The sequence below is a fragment of the Stegodyphus dumicola genome, chromosome 4 (assembly GCF_044657685.1).
Source record: "Stegodyphus dumicola isolate Sdum_Otavi_A_Nest chromosome 4, ASM4465768v1".
NCBI lineage: Eukaryota > Metazoa > Arthropoda > Arachnida > Araneae > Eresidae > Stegodyphus > Stegodyphus dumicola.
In genome coordinates, this window is record NC_140771.1 from 122,655,123 (window position 1) to 122,674,765 (window position 19,643).

The following is a 19,643-nucleotide window of genomic DNA, read 5'->3' on the forward strand; positions in this document are numbered from 1 at the left end:
ACCCCAATTTATTAGTGTAACTTGCGTTAGGCCTAATAAGGGCTCCATTTGTTTACATATGAAACTCTTTGTGGAATAGTGAATTAAGTCCATTAGTTCACCAACTTCAGTGTCTTTTTGTCCAGTGGGGCCGAAAGTTATTTTGGCGTAGAAGATATAACTTTAATTGGAAAAAGAATTTAACTACTTTTAACTGCATTTCGGACTTCAGGCTTTTTTTGTATTTTACAGTTTTTATTGAAGATGTTTCGAGGTTTCTGTATTTTTATCTTATGGCGAAGTGAGAATTGAATTTACCGAATGAGAAATATACCACTAATGAAATTCGAGGATACAAACTTAAAAGATGTGAAGTTTAAAAAAAATTTTATTGTTTAATAGGCCATACAAGGAAGCCATGTGGTGTCCATATCGTTCTTTCTTTTTTTTTTTTTTTTTTTTTTTTCAATTTTTAAAACGCATTAAGTACTCTGGTATTGTGGTGATAGTGATAAGAAGCTCGTCTTGCGCCCACGTTGCTGCCGATAAATACGCAACATTTAGGATATATTTTTGTAGAACCATTTAGATAATAGTGATCGTCTGCCGGGTGGTGCGAATTTCAATTCTTGAGATAAAGAAGAATTTTTAATGCGTAATTATGTCTCAAATTTGAATTTAAAAAGAAATAATGTTAATAAAGTCTGGATGAAGTTTTTGGTGAATTCAATGAGAATACTTAATGTGCTATGGACAACGAAGATCGGCCCCATTCCATAATGGTGATTCGGACGTGATGGTTTAAGCAGATGATTAAAGATTAGTCTGCAAAAGGAATTTGGGACAGAAGGACAAAGAACGTCTGGAGAGATGTCACAAAGAACATTGCCATCATATTGACACGCCTTGAATCCCAGCTTCAAAAATTGTTTTAAAGTTAATACAAGCAATTCATACTATTATTGTTTTAGATAATAGTTTGTACAGCTGAGCTTTGAAAGTTTCTGAAAAATCCAAAAATTTAATCAAAACATTTGTTGCGGAAACAGTTTCGATTTTCGAAAGAGCGTTAACAATGACGTTTTTAGAACCTTGCACATGCCTAATATCAGTAGAATACTGGGAAATAAAATCTAAATGGCGTAAATGCTGTGGTGAATATTTATGGTGGTTCTTTTTAAAAGCGCACATTAAAAGTTTCTGAACCATATAAATTTGAACATTTGTACTCTCTAACACGTGGTGGAGTTTCTTATTCACAGAATAAATTTAATATAATTCCCTATTGTATTCGGACCATTTCTATTGACTTTTATTTAATTTCATTGAGAAAAATGCTGGAGTTTCCCATGTTTTCTAAGAAACTTGCATAAGAGTGTCGCCGTTTACAATATCTGAAGCATCTACCCAGACGCTTACTGAACTTCCTGAATAGGGTATTTCAAAAGAGTAGCCTGAGCAACGGCATTTTTTTCAGTAATGAACGCTTGTTCGGCATATTCATTTCAGTTTAACTGTGAGGATGAATCCTGAACACGAGAATCAGATTTCGTTTTGCTGATATATCGTTACAACAGTTTTCTGAAAGGCGAAGGAATGTGTGCTACTTTATGTATGAAATACCTGTAAAAATTAAACATGGCTAAAAATTGGGGAAGCTGAGTATGGGTTGCTGGCTGAGGGAAATATAAAAGACATTTGAATCTGTCAGGAAGAAGTTTGATTCCGTTTTCACTAAGGTGAAAACCGGAGAAATCAAAAGATGTTTGATCAAAGGTTTCCTTTTTAAACATTTGTGCAAAGTCCATATTCTTGTGGTTTTGAAAATAAGGCTTCCAAATCCTGCATTGTTCCTCGGAATCCTTAGAAGTAAGATATTAACAAAAGCATAAACACCTTGTAAATCTCGCGTGAATTCGTCTACAAAGCGTTTGAAAAGTCCCTGATGCGTTGCATAAGCCGAACCGTAGACAGATATTTTCGAATAAACTGAAAATATTGCAGATATTGCGGCTTTATGAATATCATCGGGATTAAATACGGAATCATGCTAGTTCTTTTGTGTTATAAGAGTGCGCGCACAAGGTCCAAAATATCCGGCTCGTGTTTTTTTTTTTTTTTTTTTTGTGTGTGTTTGTTTTTGTTTTATGATCCAACTTAAAAAATATGCAGATTAAAATTTTTAATTTCTCCCAATGTTTTTGTGAAATGAAATTTTTTAAAGGAATAGAAAAATGTATTAGCGTAGGAAAAAATAGTATATCTTTAGTCTATCTAGATTCATTATTTTCTTTATTGGCACTACAGTACTACAGACACAGAGAAAAAGTGCAACAACAAATGTTAACAGCACACTGAACAAAGTGTTGTCATGTATTGCAAACACAAATTTCACATTCGGGGCAGCACGTTTCCGTTTTCCTGTGCCTTTCACTGGGCAAACACTGCATCTTTTTTTCCCCTGATATTTTGTTTTTCCAATAAAGTAATTTATGTCACTCTCATTTTCGTTTTCAGAATCTATATGAGTTTCTGAAACACTATCACGCAAATGAAAACTTCGTGATCACTTCCATCCCCATTTCCTTCAACAGATTCTTCGCCAACTGATATACCTTCTAATAATTTTTACATTTCCTCCTTATATGATAAATTACGTGACATGATGCTCGCTTTCTTATAGTATCAGAAATAAACAATGTAACAGCAATGCCAATAAAAACGCTGTGTCTTAAGAAACGATCTGATCGAAAATAAGACTTCGAATCAAAGTCCCGGCTAAAAACGTCGGAAATATCAAGAGAGTGATCTCGAACGCGACTAAACTGGACCTCAACAACTTCATGGTCATCGCTATACGGAGCGCGTCTTGCACCCTCGTAATTCTGCTGATAAACGTGGCAAATCAAAAGCGAAGTGTTTGTAGAAGCGCAGAGAAAATTGGAACTTTCAAGTCCAGTGCTGCGCATTTGACGTCTTGAAATAAAGAAAATTTTAATGTTAAGTATGTGTGTGTGTGTGTGTGTGTGTGTGATTATGGCAAAGCCTCGAGGGCTATCTGCCTAAGGGGAGGGATGCCTTCGTGGAGGACTTTCTAAGGGAAACTGGCTCGTATACACGTTACACATGGGGAAAACCACGAAAACGCCCATGCAGCCAGCCCGTTCGCGGGATTCGAACCTCGGACCGAACTACCAGTGTTCAGCGACTTTACCGCTCGGCCGCTTAATGTTAAGTATATCTGATTAAAGAACCTGATGAATCCAGTGAGACCATTTAATGTGCTATGGACAACGATGATCGGCATCCTTAATAAAATGCGAGATGATACGATGATTTTAAATTTCTCAGTATTGAACTAGTTTATTTATAAAAATTTGTGAGTATAAATAAATTTAGGACGCTATACATTCCAAGAGATGAGACAAAATAAACTGTTGCTGAGATAGTACAACGGTTTCATGCAGCTAGAGCTCAGAAGAGAAAGTTTTCCTAAGAGATCTGAAGAAATAAATGGGCCTAAACAGATTGTAACATCAATGAACATTTTTAATGACAGAGATTAACTTAAACATAGTTTCGTATAGCAGAGAAAAGGCGAAGAAGTAAGAATGGTATTCATATACATACATACCTAATTTAAACAGATACATCATCACCGCGCGGATAAACGCGAACGGCGCGTGCGTCAGGAGACTCTTAAGCTAAACGTAGTATTATAATTTATGATACAACAATCCCTCTTTCGACGTTTGGCGGCTGAGAAAAAATAAACATTAATCATTTACAGTTATTCCAATTGATTTACAGCACTTAGAATGTTTCGAAGCAGGCAATGTTTCCGTCAGTACATCAGCAGGCATTTTCTCTGTTGGCACATATTTAACGTCTATTTCATTTCTTTCATAAATTTCACGTATGAAATGTCTAATATCTATGTGTTTAGTGCGTGCGTGACAAAGAGCATTTTTCATAAGCTTCTGTGCATCTTGATTATCACAATATATAATGGTTGGATAATTAGCAGTAAAATTTAATTCTTTAAGAAAACGACGTAAATAAACTGCTTCTTTAGCACTTTCTGAAAGAATGATGTACTCTGCTTCAGTACTTGATAACGCAATGGTATGTTGCTTTCGTGATTCTCATGTTATTGGATTTCCAGCAAGCTTGAATAGGTAACCTGTATATGATTTTCTAGTATTAACATCAGGCGCCCAGTCGGCATCGGTATATCCAATGAGTGCTTTTCCAGTTTTTCGAAATTTTAAACAATAATTTTTAGTTCCTTTTAAGTATCGAAGAACGCGCTTTGCAGTGTAATTTTCCATGATTGTTATTAAATTGGCTCAGGTGACTGACGGCGTATGTAATATCCGGCCAAGTAAACAAAGAAAAACACAAAGCGAACTAATTAGACAGCGATAAGGTACATTGTTCATTTCTTCCTTTTCAGTTTCAGAAGGACACATTTCTTTACTTAATTTTACACTAGGATCTAAAGGATCTGCTACTGGTTTTGCATCTTGCATATTAAACCTTCGTAGAATATTATCAACATATTTCTGCTGAGATAAACTATTATTTACATCTTGACTAAATTCTATTCCAAGACAATAATGAAGCTTGCCTAAATCTTTGACATGAAATTCTTTAGAAAGGTAATCTTTAAGTTCAGCATATAAATCACAGCTATTTGTTGCTATCATTAAGTCATCCACATATAAAATTAGAATCAACTCAACCTGAGATGTTTTCATCCTGTAAACATACTTATCTGATTGTAATCCGAAGTTTTTGAGTTTTTTGTCTAATTTTTTATACCACTGACGTCCACTTTGTTTCAAACCATAAAGAGACTTTTGCAAGGCATAATCAGGATTATCTTGGTCTTAAAAACCTTTAGCTTGTTCCATGAAAATTTGTTCCTCTAAATCTCCGTTAACATAAGTCATTACAAAATCTAGTTGATATAAAATAAGGTCTTGTTTAGCACTGTATGCCATCACAGTTTTTATAGAGCTTTCTCTGGCTACTGGAGCAAAGGTTTCATTAAAATCAATTTCAGGTTCCTGTGCAAATCCTCTAGCAACCAATCGAGCTTTTCGCTTTTGAACTGTTCCATCTGCATTGCATTTCGCTCTAAGAACCCAGCGACATCCTATTACCTTTTTGTTCTGTGGTCACTTTACTAATTTCCATGCACCATTTTTAAAAATTGCTTCATACTCACTTTGCATAGCCTTATGCCATTCTTCAGCAAAACTTCCATTTAATGCTTCTTCTAATGTCGGATTTGTATCTTCTTCAGCAAGTTGTGCTTCTTCCTCTTTTAAGTTCATATTGCGGTACTCCTTTGTCGGTCTTCCTGGCTTCCCAGTCTTGATTTTCTTTGGACGGCCTGGCCCCCTTTTAACTGCATTTCAGGTATTGCTTCAGAATCAGAATCTTCATTATCAGATGATTCAGCAGATGCTTCTGCCATATTTGAGAAGTCTTCTGTTAATTCATCAGCCGATATTTGCTTTACATTCAAAGGTTCTTCCTTATTTTCATCAGGAATATTTTCGAGAAATAAAACTTTTAAATCTTTATCATAATTAGTACAGTTTTCAAATTCATGAATGAATCTAACATCTTGGCTTATAACGATTTTTCTGAAATTTTTATTCCACAGCTTATATGCTTTCGATTCATTTGAGTATCCTACAAAGATACGTTCTTCTGATCGAGGATCAAATTTCCCTTTAGGCCTTTTATTAAGAACGAAACATTTCTGTCCGAATACTTTAAAGTGAGACACAGTTGGCTTGATGCCAAAAAATAACTCTATGTTGTTTTGTGTACTCCCAGGCTTCGATTCGGGCCAACGATTACGTATATTAACAGAACAATTCAAGGTCAATAGTGGAAAAAGGAAAGGAAAGCTTCAGCCAAAAAGGATTGGGGAAGATTACTTTTGGTGCTACATTGGTCCATTATCAGTCCGAAGGATTTTTATTTTCTTCCCTAGATGATTTTCAACGCAGCTTTGTATTTAATGAATGCATTTTTCACCTCGTCTTTAGTTTTAAGAAAACTGACTACGAAATAATGCGATTTGTCGTCTATGAAAGTAACAAAATAACGCGAACCAGGCCTTATTTTATATCAACTAGATTTTGTAATGGCTTATGTTAACGGAGATTTAGAAGAACAAATTTTCATGGAACAAGCTAAAGGTTTTGAAGACCAAGATAATCCTGATTATGCCTTGCAAAAGTCTCTTTATGGTTTGAAACAAAGTGGACGTCAGTGGTATAAAAAATTAGACAAAAAACTCAAAAATTTCGGATTACAATCAGATAAGTATGTTTACAGGCTGAAAACATCTCAGGTTGATTTGATTCTAATTTTATATGTGGATGACTTAATAATAGCAACAAATAGTTGTGATTTATATGCTGAACTTAAAGATTACCTTTCTAAAGAATTTCATGTCAAAGATTTAGGCAAGCTTCATTATTGTCTTGGAATATGAGGAGGTGTTCTGATAAGCATTGTTTACTGCTAAACGAATCTGCTCTTCATAATTAGAAGCCATCATAGAACCTTGATTTCCTTTATTTGATTGCGCATAATTTCTATCAGCTATTTTCTTTCTGCATTCAGATGCCTTGTGCCTAAGTTCGAACAATAATTACACTTCAAGTTTCGAAAATTTCCTTCAGCAGGAAATGTTTTGTTTGAATTTACCTTCCATTTTTCATTTTTCTTCTGTTCTTGATTTCGTCTTTTATTTTCAGTATAGTATGCATTCTGTGAATGTTGAGACGTTTTCCCTTTTCTTGCTTCCCATTCTTCTATCATTTTGATTTTCAAAGATTCGGGACTAGGTAACTGATCTTTCAAAGTTTTCTGGAATACTATAGAGCAGAAGAATCGATAATAAATCATCAGGTATGTCAATTTCCATTTGTTTAAGCTTATAAACTATTTCGAAGAAATTGTTCAAATCTTCAGACATCGTTCCGCTTTCCGCCATTTTTCTAAATAAAAGCTGTTTTAATAATGTAGCCTTCTTCGCAGGTCCTTTCCATTGATATACGGCTTTGAGTTTATTCCACACAGCATTTGATGTCACACAATGCTTTATATAACACAGTTCACTAGGATTAATAACAAGAATTATATCTGCGAGAGCTTTTGGATCAGCTTGGAGCCATTTCTTTTCGTCTTCGGTTCCTTCAGCAGGTTTTAGCTCTTTACCGGTTACATAATCCCAATGGTCCTTTTTAATCAATACTGCTTCTATTTGTAATTTCCAACTGTCAAAATTATCTTTTCCGAGCTTTTCTATAGTAGTCAAACGCAACATAATGCAATATAGTCTCTCACAGCCAAAAAACAAGAAAGAGCGATATAAAAATAGGCTTAATTGAACGCTGATCAGTTCTTACTCTTTAACAGTTCTTGCACAGGGATTAGGTTTACGAGTTCAATGCTCGAAAACTTCAAATGTTTATTTTAATGAAACTATTTTGATACTTAGGCATAGTCGAAACGTTCCTGGACCCATAACCATTGAAGAAATAGATGGACCTAAACAGATTGTAACATCAATGAAAATTTTTAATAACAGAGATTAACTTACATGCATACATACATAATTTAAACAGATACGTCATCACCTCGCGGATAAACGCGAACGGCGCATGCGTCAGGAAGAGCTCTCTTAAGCTAAACGTCGTATTATAATTTATGATACAAGATCAGTTTCAAGTATAACTGGTTCGTTCATTTCACCTAAGTATTAGAAGTACTATATTTATCTTCCACATCCAGTTGAATATACATTGGTAGCAGTCACATGATCTGTACTTACATTTATCAGAGCTACTTAGCGTTTTCAACACTTTTATAATGTCAACTTAATAGTTTTTATACAAGTCGCGCTACGCGCTTAAAATAATGAGTTGTGTATCTATTTATATATAAAAAATTTATCCACTTCTTCACGCTGCGACGATTAAATTTATTTTGCCTTATTATTGCGAACTTTCATAAGAATAGTCATAATATTATGAATTAATTATTTGCATAATATTATGAATTCATAATTCATCATCATATTATGAATTCATAACTTATTATCGTAATATTGTAAATTCATAATTCATTATTTGCTCAAACGTATTATTATGAATTTTGTTCACACAATGGATAAATGTTTTCAAGTATGTTATGACAAGTTTACAAAAATCTGATTGCTTTGAGAATAATATATCCCTAAATAAAGTTTTGCACTTTTAAGAATTAAAAAATCGAAGATCGTTAATAGAAAGTTTTGCTGTTGTACATAACTTAAAAACTTTTCAAAGGTGTCAGCAAAATTAAACTTAAGAGCAGAATCTGTTCTAAACATGAAATGAGGTTTATTAGTTGACGGTAATATGATTACCGATCATTTAACATCTTGGTTAAACGGAAAATTTCACATACAACCTTTTTTGCGTCTCCATAAAAACATAAAAAACAACAACCTTTTATTGCTAAATATGCGCCAAATTAACTCAATTTAAAATTATGCATCGCTGTGTTTCGTTTCTAACTGAATCACTTTTTGTTAGTTTGATAGCATCTTTAGTTGTTGTCATAACTAAATTTTGGGCAAGTATTATTGTCTGAATGTCATCGTAAAATAAAGTTTGACGTATTTCAGTCTTTTATTACAGAATATGCAGTTAATAGGTTTTTTAAAATTAAGTTCTTTAACCCCTTAACTGCCGCGGGCGTATATATACGCCTTGCTCAGCCGATACGTTAACTGCCCAAGGCGTATATATACGTCCTTCCAAACTGCTATCATTTGCTTTGCGCTGCTACACCTAAAATTTTTCGCAAAGCTTTGGAATGCAACACCACAATGACCTTGACAAAATATGCGATTTTTTTTTTTTTTTTTTTTTTTTACCTGTGTCCTCCATTTTCGTTTACTTTTTGTAGTAGGTTCCAGGAATAAAGAAAGATATAACGGATGTTTCAAACCCATTTATCTTTTTTGAATTATTTTTTGAACTGCTCGTGCTTCATACTGTTACTGAAACTAACCGTTTTGTAGACGAATATATGAACTAACACCTTGCAAACAAAAAATCAAGAACAAAATGGTGGCATTCAACCAGTTCAGAAGAAATATGTTTTTTTAGGCATACTTGATTTCCCAAGGTATAACACTGAAACCTGATATTAGACTTTACTGGTCTAAAAATGAATTGATCGAAACTCCATTTAGGGACTTTTTTTATTATAAAACCCTGATTTTTATTATACTTACATCTTTTTATTATACTTTTACTCAAATTTTGTGCATTCATTTTTTTCTTTTATTCTTTATTTTGTGAAAGTAAACAGTTTTTAGAAAGTAAAACTTGCACTTATTTACCCCCTAATACAACGCATAACTGCTCGCGCCTGTGTGAAAAACCGTGGCACTGGGAAATGAATCTTGTACGTTTTCCGCGGCAGTTAAGGGGTTAATAAAATTACAAAAGTGTCCCTTATAAGAACTTGAGAGTAAAATGCTTCTTTTTTTAACCCTGTTTTAGAATCCGAAAATAGGATTTTTGCATAGCTTTCCAAGTTCCGCAAAAGGCCGCGAAAATTCGATGTAGAAAAATTTCAATAATGAATAAAAAACTCTGATACTTCAGAGCAGCGAGGCTGAGACAGTTGCAACTTGAAAAGGAATGGAATGTATACGCTTTTAAGATAAGGTTCTGAACAAATGCAATTCAGGCTCTTTAGAGACTATTTTCCTCTTTCTGAAACGTGAACAGAAACATCTTCTCTTCTGATACGCAAACATTCCTATTTTATTTATGAAACTTTACTAGATGCGAAAAGAACAAACTGAGAAGGGAATAAAAGAAAGTTCGAAAAGAAATAAGTGATTTATGTTCTACAGTGAATGTAATTAAAGTTTAGAGTTTCAAGATGAAGTTAGGTTATTGAAAGCTCTAATTCTACCTGAATTTTTCATATTATTAGAGCACAGAACACGCTAAACTATTTCAGTGCCTTATCTTAACGTAGTCACACATTTCCTAACTCAAAACTGATAGGCAGCAGTATTTATCTGTAAATTAAATACACTATAAAAACCCGCAACTGTAAATTAATTAATATAAATGCTAAATTTAGAATCACGACCTTGTCGGTTCTTACGATTACCTTAGCATTCCATAAATAAATCTTCTACCTCATTTTTAAAACGATAGTTAGAATTTTAAAATTCTTCCTCGTGTGTATAATGATAAATACCCGATAAGACCTAATAAGTTATGTATGCTATTTAATCAGTAATTAACATCAATGGCCTACTGGCTAAAACTTCGAAGCTAGGGTAGTTCATCGTGGGACTGAACCTCGGCAACTGATAATGTTAGTAACATGAGGTTTCTGGTTTTCCAAAGCGTAATTATTTTTTTAAATGCTGTTATTTTGTATGCAGTGGCTCGACACTTGCTAATTTAAATATTCGTCAGCAATGGCCGAGCACATTCGCAGTTTAACCGTCTCATGAACAGCCTGTCTAGGGTACACCACAGGGAGTGTTAAATTTTGCGCTTATAAGACGAGGGGATTGACAAAAATCACATATATTCTTGCCTCGGATTATCCGCATAGAAGTTATAAAAGGAAAAAAAGTAAAAGCTACACGAGAGTTAGTATCAGAAATAAAAATAGGAAACTTTTGGACAGTACTAATAATAAATTATGTCCAACACTTTAAGGTCACACATGGCTGCTGAGATGCACCATACGTGACACATTTCTATCATTTTGTGATAAAATAAGTAACTATCAGTAATTATATAAATTATTTTTAAATAATTTATCCAAACTATAGTAGATTTTTGCTGAGTGATCCTCCGTAGTGAAGTTGTCAAGAGCCAGCCTTTCATTCAATGCTCCATTTGTTTATAAATAAGAAATTCATGCAGTTAGAAGAAGGGATTTTGTTTCTTGTAGAACGTTTTTCTCTTTCGCTCCCGCCCACAACCGAGCGGTAACGTCGCTGAACACTGGTAGTTCGGACCGAGGTTGCATGGGCGTTTTCGTGGTTTTCCCCATGTGTAACGTGTATACGAGCCAGTTTCCCTTAAAAAGTCCTAAACGAAGGCATCCCTTCCCTTAGGCAGATAGCCCTCGTGTGCTTTGCTGTAATTAAATAAACCAAAACCTCTTCCGCTCCCTTTTGTTTTTCAAAGTCTTCCGTAGCAAGCATATTTAGTAATTAAGATAAATATTTCTGAAGAATTCTTTTAGACGCAGTCTCGAAATATTCATTTTTTCTCCATCTTCGAATTATTATTTAATGCGAATATTTTGTAAACAAAAATAAGATAACTGAAGATTTACACTTGGGGAGGAGAAAGTATCTAAACAAGCCCGCAGATGTTTAAGATAATCTTCAGATTATTAAGCTTAATAATAAATGTATAAGCTTATAGTAAATTACTAATTATTAAACATACAATAAATGTATAAGGTTTCGGTGTGTTACTTAAGGAGCGTACTAAACGACCTACACATTTGATTCACTCATTTTTAGGCAGTAGTCGTGGGCTAGCAGAGCTCAACGCGAAACGCAGGAAGCGGAATCGATCAGGGACCAGTTATCGTAGCCCCACACGAGTGGCCGAAGGGATAGCACAGGTTGCCTCTTCTGATAGTAGGAATCGGGCTTTCTGCCCCGAGCAAAAACTACTAAGCCAGTGTATACGACCCCGGTGTGTATAAACTAGATAGTGTAAAACGATAACGATCCGTCCAAAATATCGGCATTCCGAAATACACATCCAAAATATTTGAAATAAACAAGCGTAAGCCCAATAAAACAGTAAATTTTACAATAAAACAGTAAAATATAATGCAGATTATATTTAAAACAAAACAGGATTATTTAAATTATGGCAGAGAACTTGATGACATTCTATCAGATTGAACAGTTACCTTCATGGAGGACATTTTTAGAGACACTAGCTCGTGTTCAAAGTACACATATAAAAATGTATTAAAGATCCAACGCAGCAAGTACATTGGACGGCGTTTGACTTCTGCGTTGAACCATCAGTTTTCAGCGACTTTACCACTTGGCCGCTAGTGATCATTCAGATTGCTGTAAGTAATTACTTAGATTAAAGCACGAGAAGAATAACAGCCGAAATGAAAGGATGCCTTCGTGGAGGATATTTTAAGAAAGATTGCCTCGAATTTACCAAGGTCATCAGACAAATAAAGTTATGCTTTTCCCAATGCTCAAGTTCATTAACGTCAGTTGACTTACATCTATTAAAGAAATGAAATACAGTGGAATTAGGGAGTAGTTTCTTTGGAAGAGAATATGAAACAGCGACTCCCACTCTGAAAGATTTCTGGGTGGAAATAACAACCGTGTAATGCAATAAACCGTAAAAATCACGACAGCTTCTATGCAGTCAGCCCCTTAAACGGGATTTGAAATTGGCTCGTTCAGTGAATTTACCGTCTGGCCTCTGATAGTCTTTTAAGAAATTGATTACATCTCATATTTCCATCGCATATAATTATAAGAAGAAGACATACGAAAATGGATAGGATAATAAGTAGAAATATATATAATAGTATAGAGGAAAACAAGTAAAAACCGTTTTATCCAAAATAAATCTACGAACTGTACTGTAATTCTAAAAATGATACTGTTAATAACAGATTTATAATTTTTATTTTTATACACACAAACACACACACACATGCACACACAGACACACACACACACACACAAAAAAAAAAAAAAAAAAAAAAAAAAAAAACACCTACACCCCCCCCCCCCCAAAAAAAGTGTTAAATAAATTCTCTAAGCAAATAATCCCTTTTACAATTATATACTTACTAAAATATGTTCTTCCAGTAATATATTTCATCATCTGTCGACCATCAAAAGGATCTTCACCATGCAACAAGCATTCATTTAGGGCTCGGGCATACACGTAAACGGCATCATAGAGATAAGCTCCTTCTGCAGGTACCTAAATGCAGGAAAGAAAAACTGTCGGTAAACAAGCAGATAAATGGCAGAAATTATATTTGGCAAAGGAAATAAAAACGCATCGTCAGTCTTTCATTCATTCTTATTCCGAGAAGTGAAAAACATGTTTATTATAACGAAGTTTTGTAACAATCGTCCCGTAAGAGGCTGCTGGAAACTACTGGAAAACTGTAAGAAGTAGAAGCAGAAGTTCGCGTTAGATGTTTATTTAAATTTTAAATTTCAGCAAACAGCTGTTAACGCTTCTGTAAGAAAGCAAATATAAGTAAATTTAGAAAACTCATGACAACAATAAAAAAAAGAACCTATACAACCAAAATTTGCATTTTAGATATCATTGTGGAGTTTCTAGAGCAATACTTTGAAGAAATGTTCTGTAATAATGGCATTTAAACAACATGCCTGAACTCACACAGTCATGGGTAAATTTAGGCGGAGAAAACCAAAATGATTAAGGAATGGAAAAGGATGTGTGTTTACCTTGCGTCATAAAACATAGAAAATAAGGTACGTGTTATCACAATCACCTTGGTGCAGTTCGGCGAATTTTATGGGAGCAAGAGAACAATTACAGTTACTGTTAAAACATTATATGTTAATACACACATATTATTATATATATACTCTAGGTTTCAACTATATATGTATTTCAAAAAACAATCAGTAAACCTAGTTACAAACGAGTTTTTCTTTGAGGTAGAAATTTTTCGTAGGAATCGCTCCGAAAAACAATTCGAAGCACTGTTCCTATAGCGATTTCCCGGCAAAATAATACATTCCTGCAGAAATTTCACCTGTCCTTTTCTATTACAGGAAAACCCTATAAGCACAAATTTTAAGATCGTGTTTAAGACAAAGAGTAATAAATTATCTATAAAAAACGCCGAACTTGGAATACTACAAAAAGAACACATAGGAAAATGACGACTTTGGAAACTGAATATTTGTCTTGAACTTGGTTGCCAAAATAATTGTTATGCGCGTGGTTACCAGAATTTGGTTGTATACTGAAACTTTGGCAATTTTTACTAAGGTGGTTGCGATGATACGTAAACCGAATATAATCTTTAAATTTTATGAAATATTTTACATGCTATGTGCAGTATGCGCATTTGTAAAAATAACACATGTGTTAACGAAGATGAAAAGTCAAATGTTTTCATTTAGATATTTGAAATTTATTTCCGCGTATGTTTCGCTTATAAGATGCAGATGTTAAAATCTCGCTAAACTGAACTTAACAGCAAATGTTACAACTAAATCGGAAGTCAAACAACAAAAATCAGCGTTATATTTTCAAAATTTTTTTTATTTATTTTCTGCCATTTTATTATTTTAGATTATAAAAATTCTGTTGTCATTTCCTTCTTTCCATCAATTAGCTATAAAGTTGCACATATTTTGCAGAAATTTAACTTTTGGGTTGTTTATTTTCTCATCAATAAAATTCCGAGTTCCATACTCAAGGACCCCATTCCGGATATGAATTCTTGGGGTATTTATAGGATTCATTGCCAGTGTGGTTTGATTTACATTGGCCAAACTAGGAGAGCCTTAAAGTTTCGCGTCAAGTAATATGAGGCATATGTTAGAAAAAAGGAAACACAGAAGTCTTCTGTTGCTCAACATTGTTGGTCCGAAAATCACACTTTCAATGTTCTGCTGCCAAAATTATTCAAAAAACATCTTCCATTGGAGAACTGGATATTCTAGAGGTATTTCACATTCAAAAAATTATTTCTGTTCTAGTTAACGATCCTAATTCCAATCCATCTTTGCCTTCGGCCTTTAAAGAAATTATGTTTTAGTTCTGGTTTCACCAACAAATGGCGCCACTTGCTTATTCTTGTCCAGGCTTTCTTATCTTACCTAATCATTATTTCCTATCTTTTTCATTTGCAGTTTTGCAGCTGAGGATGGTGGTTCGGCAAAAGCATCGAAACTAGTCCTGTGAAAATTTTGAAAATATAACGCTGATTTTTGTTGTTTGACTTCTGAATTAGTATTTATTCCGCGTGTTATTGTGTCTTAAATGTGACAACATTTACGGGAAACATTAAGCTGAAATGTCAATTCAAAACAGTGAGTATTCCAGTATATATGAGCATTTATTGAATATAATTTTAACTGCACGTAATAGCAGTAGCACTAGAATTTTAGGAAGAACATAGGAATTGACAGTTTTAATCAATATTTCCATTATTATAAAATTCTACTTAAAATTGCAAACTTCTAAGGATACTATTTTTTAAAAAAAAACACATACATTTTAATATTTAATTAATAATAATAATTCATTTGAAAAATAAAAATAGATACTAATGTTTGTAAATTCTTCTTAAAAGGTAATGTATATATTGTATTGATTTTATATTGATTAATAATTTATTTATTTATAAATAAATGAAGTTAGCATTCTAAATGTTGATAAAGGGATCCACATACGTATATTACTCGAAAATCGTTAATGTGCATTACCTAACTAATATGAAGATTAACTAGTTGGCTCTGCGGAATCAAGCATTTTTTGAATTTTACCTAGGTAATGTGGCTATAACGGCTTCCGTATCGTTAAAATTCTACCGTTTGTTTCTCTCATTTCCATTCCCTCTTCCCCGGCTCACCAGCAGCCGAGCAGTAAAAAGCGCTGAACACTGGTAGTTCAGTCCGATGTTGAAATTCTGCGAATGGGCTGGTTGCATGGGCATTTTCTTGGTTTTCCCAAGTGTAACGTATCCGAGTCAGTTTCCCTTAGAAAGTCTTTCACGAAGGCATCCCTTCCCTCAGGCAGATGACCTTCGAGGCTTTGCCGTAATCTCATAAAAAAACTTTCCTTTCTTAATTGTATTAACTTGATTCTCTAGAGATCGAAAAATAAATAAAATTATGTTAAATTTCTTAATAGTAATAATATTTTAAACCATTTTATTCATTCTATTATAGTTTTTTAATTGATTGGTGTTAGATTCTATCAATTAATTTGTGGATTGACTAATTGTATTAATTTGATTTTTTACATATCGAAAAATAAATAAATAAAATTTTGTTATTGCTGTTGTTCCAGCAAAAATCTTATTTTTCTTTTAACCAAGTGGTTGGTAGGTAGTGTGCAGATATATATATATATATATATATATATTGCAGATATATATATATATATATATATATATATATATATATAAATGAGTAAAACCTTGCATAGCTGCTTTGCGGGTGAAATTGCATGAATTTAGTTGAGACGGCCAGAGTATTAAACAGACTGTTAGCAAGTAATTTCTTTGTTGTTTATATTTCTTTCAGTATCGTTCCCATATTACGTACCTGTAAGCATGTATGGATGTATAATAAAAATCCTGCTGTGCGAAAACCGAAACAAAACAATAACTGTAATTTAAGTATCAATGATCAGGAAACTTCTAAATAGCATTTTCGAAGCAACTACACAAATTTGGTATTTTTGGTTTATTGGCACCGAAATCAGAAATGTAAGTTCGTATACAAGTGCGTATGTATATGTGAATATACACACACATACATATCTGCATGTAAACATGAACACGTAGTTGCATACATACATAGATACACTCCTGAATCCCATTTCAATAACTTTACATTCTAAATAAACTTTACGGTAGATAAAACAGATATCATAAACAAAACGCAATATCATCATCTATATTGCACATAAATGTATCATCTTTAAATTTATCAAGAAATTAAAATCGAAACTAATGACTAAAAATAATCTGGAAATTCAGTTCATTTAAACTGCCAGAAAATTCCAAACGAAAGCCAAAAGAATCTGCGAACTAAGCATAAAATTGATTTTTCTTTTGCGTAAAATTTGGGGTATGTAATATGCTTTTAAGAATATGCAAGATTTTGGAGATTTAGTAATCTAAATAATATTTTCATAAATGTCAAGAAAGGTATAATAGGTTTTTATGAAGAGTTGCAGTTAGAAATGTCGGTACTATTCCATTCTGAGAACCGTAAAAATCGCCAAACTATTGTTGATGCCAGTGGTGCCAAAAATAATTGCGGCAAACATAACGCAAGAAAGGAAGTATAGTCTTTATATATATAAAGCGGCTAAAGTGTGTGTGTCACCGATAGTTTATTATTGCCACTCGGAAAAATGAGCGCGGGAATTAAGGTTTCCGCAGTTCTTAATTAATATCTCGACTGATTAAAGTCGTACGAAGATGAGAACGGTATCGATGGATTCGGAGAATTTTTTGGAATTCGAGGATACGCGTCTCGAATTTCAACTCGGCGCCATTCAGTAGATATTCGAGAAAAAAGAATTTGGCACGTAGCCAAATCCATCTAATGGTGAAAACCCAAGAAAGAAAGTAAAACTGCAGGGAAAACGTATGGGAAATATAGTTTTTAATTAATATCTCGGCTAATTAGAGTCCCAAGAAGACGCGAATGGTCAAAATGGCGTGCCACGGACCTGCAGAATCCAACGGTGTGCTTCGCTAAGCCCGGGAGCCAGCCGTTTCGGAAGAGAAAATTTTACTTAACTCCATATATATATGCGGCATAAGTGTCTCTTTGTCACCGATAGTTTATTAGTTGCTTGCGTAACTCTACTAGCCCATGGGGTGAAGTTGCCACGGCACAGGGATGCCGTTTCAATTGAGACGTAGACAATTTCCTGTAAAACTTGCTTTTGGTATGACCATCAATAAGTCTCAGGGCCAAACGCTTAAGCGTGTTGGCATTTTTTTACCTGAGCCTGCATTTGGACACGGTCAACTTCATGTTGCCTGTTCAAGAGCTCGCGAAAGAACCAAAGTAAAATTAAAAATAATGGATGGTCCTCTGCAAGACGAGCTTAAAAATGAAGGAAAGATCTACACAAGAAATGCTGTGCACAAAAAGATCTTTGACATGTGAATTAACATTTTATTATTTAAATCACCTTTATTTATTGAGCTAGCGTGGCTCTTAAGAAATGTACCGCCAGTGGTTTCCTTCACTGCACTCTAATTTAAGAAATTAAGCAAGTAGAAGAGGGAAACCCCGTGGGGCAGTAAGCAAAGGGGCATCCTCGCCGCCTGCCCTGGGTAATTCAGTTTAAATTAGCAGACACCTTTGCACAAATCATTTTAATTACAATTTATAATATCTAGAACAGCGTTTTCTGGTAGTAAATATGTAATAAGATGTTATTGTTTTAATTTAGATGAAAGTTTAATTTCATAAAATACTTTATTATTATTATTATAATTATATAAAAAAGGCTAAACATAACTGAATGGAAACATAAGAGTAAATAACTATTTGAAATCATTATTATAATTTATAAAAAAAAAGGCAAACATAACTGAAAGAATTCCTGCATCGCTATTTCGCTACCGAGTTATCGCTAAAGCATAATTTCATCTCGTTGGTTGTTCAAACATAATTTTCTATAATGAATGATGCCTTTTCTTTGAAAAAATTCTATTGCAGACTTTTCGTCATGGGGAATTCCCAAATTGTTAAAAAACCATAGGATATCAAAAAAGGATTTAAAATCAAGAAAGAATTTAAAAATTAAACTAGTATTTCAATGGCTTAAGAAATCTAGAGAACTATCTAAACTTACGCAATTTGAAATCAGCGCGTACGCTAGATTTGGAGCGCTGTTAAAAGGGCGCGTTTGCTAGATTTGGCGCATTTGCGTATACATTTTCGCTGCAAATTTTTTACGGTTTTCAGAACGGAATAGTACCGAAATGGTAAAGCATTGCGGCAGCTTTCTTAAAAATTACTTTTTTAAGAAGTACTCCCTTCTCGTAAAATTACTTATATATGGCTTATATAATATACATGGCTTATTTTTATTCATTATTTTTTTTTTCTGAAGGGAGACAAATGACCAAACATTTGCTTATTAAATTTACACTGATCAAAAAAAAAAAAAAAAAAAAAAAAAAAAAAAAAAAAAAAAAAAAGGGACAGTCCTATATCTCCCGATCTACTGGGCCGATTGACAAAATTCAAATTGCGTTCTTCATGTCTCGAAAGCGCAACTTAGGATATATATTAGATTTATATATAGCACTATTCTAACATAGGTATTTTGACACAAAATCGGACTTCTTCTGAAATAACATACCAATTGTTTTACATATTTCGATTCTACGACTCAAATTACGCCTAAATGTGAAATTTTGTAAAATTTGGAGCGAAATTTACGGAGAAATTCACAAATTTATGTTGGCAATTTTTTGTCAGTTTGCGCCAAGAATAGTTCACTTGGCGAACTTCTTAATATATAGCAACCTAGTTTCCTTTCCCGTGAGAGGAAAAAAAAGTCACCATAGTTCCTTTTTTCCAAATAATATTCTTTATATTATATTTTTAATTATAACTTATTATTTTAAGTAATTTTTTCTTTTTCGAATTTCTTTTTAATTGTTTAAGTTGCATATTTTTTTTAAGTAACTGTTTTAAAAATTTCTATTTACCTATTCGAACTGCGTAAATAAAGGTGCAGCGTTTATTTTTTTTTCAAATAGTTTTCTTTATATATATTTTTGTCATAGTTATTATTTTAGGTAATTTTTAAATTCTTATACTTTTATTTTAATTGTTT

At 33.4% G+C, this 19,643-nt stretch overlaps 1 protein-coding gene across 1 annotated transcript in view; it reads right to left on the reverse strand.

The window, feature by feature from the left end:
- The window catches only part of LOC118199247 (guanylate cyclase 32E-like), an 876,682-nt gene that overhangs the window by 340,343 nt on the left and 516,696 nt on the right, over positions 1-19,643 (reverse strand). The window contains exon 5 of the mRNA XM_085815399.1: positions 12,896-13,031. Coding sequence (XP_085671525.1) covers positions 12,896-13,031 — 136 coding nt within the window. The remainder of the gene's footprint in view (positions 1-12,895; positions 13,032-19,643) is intronic.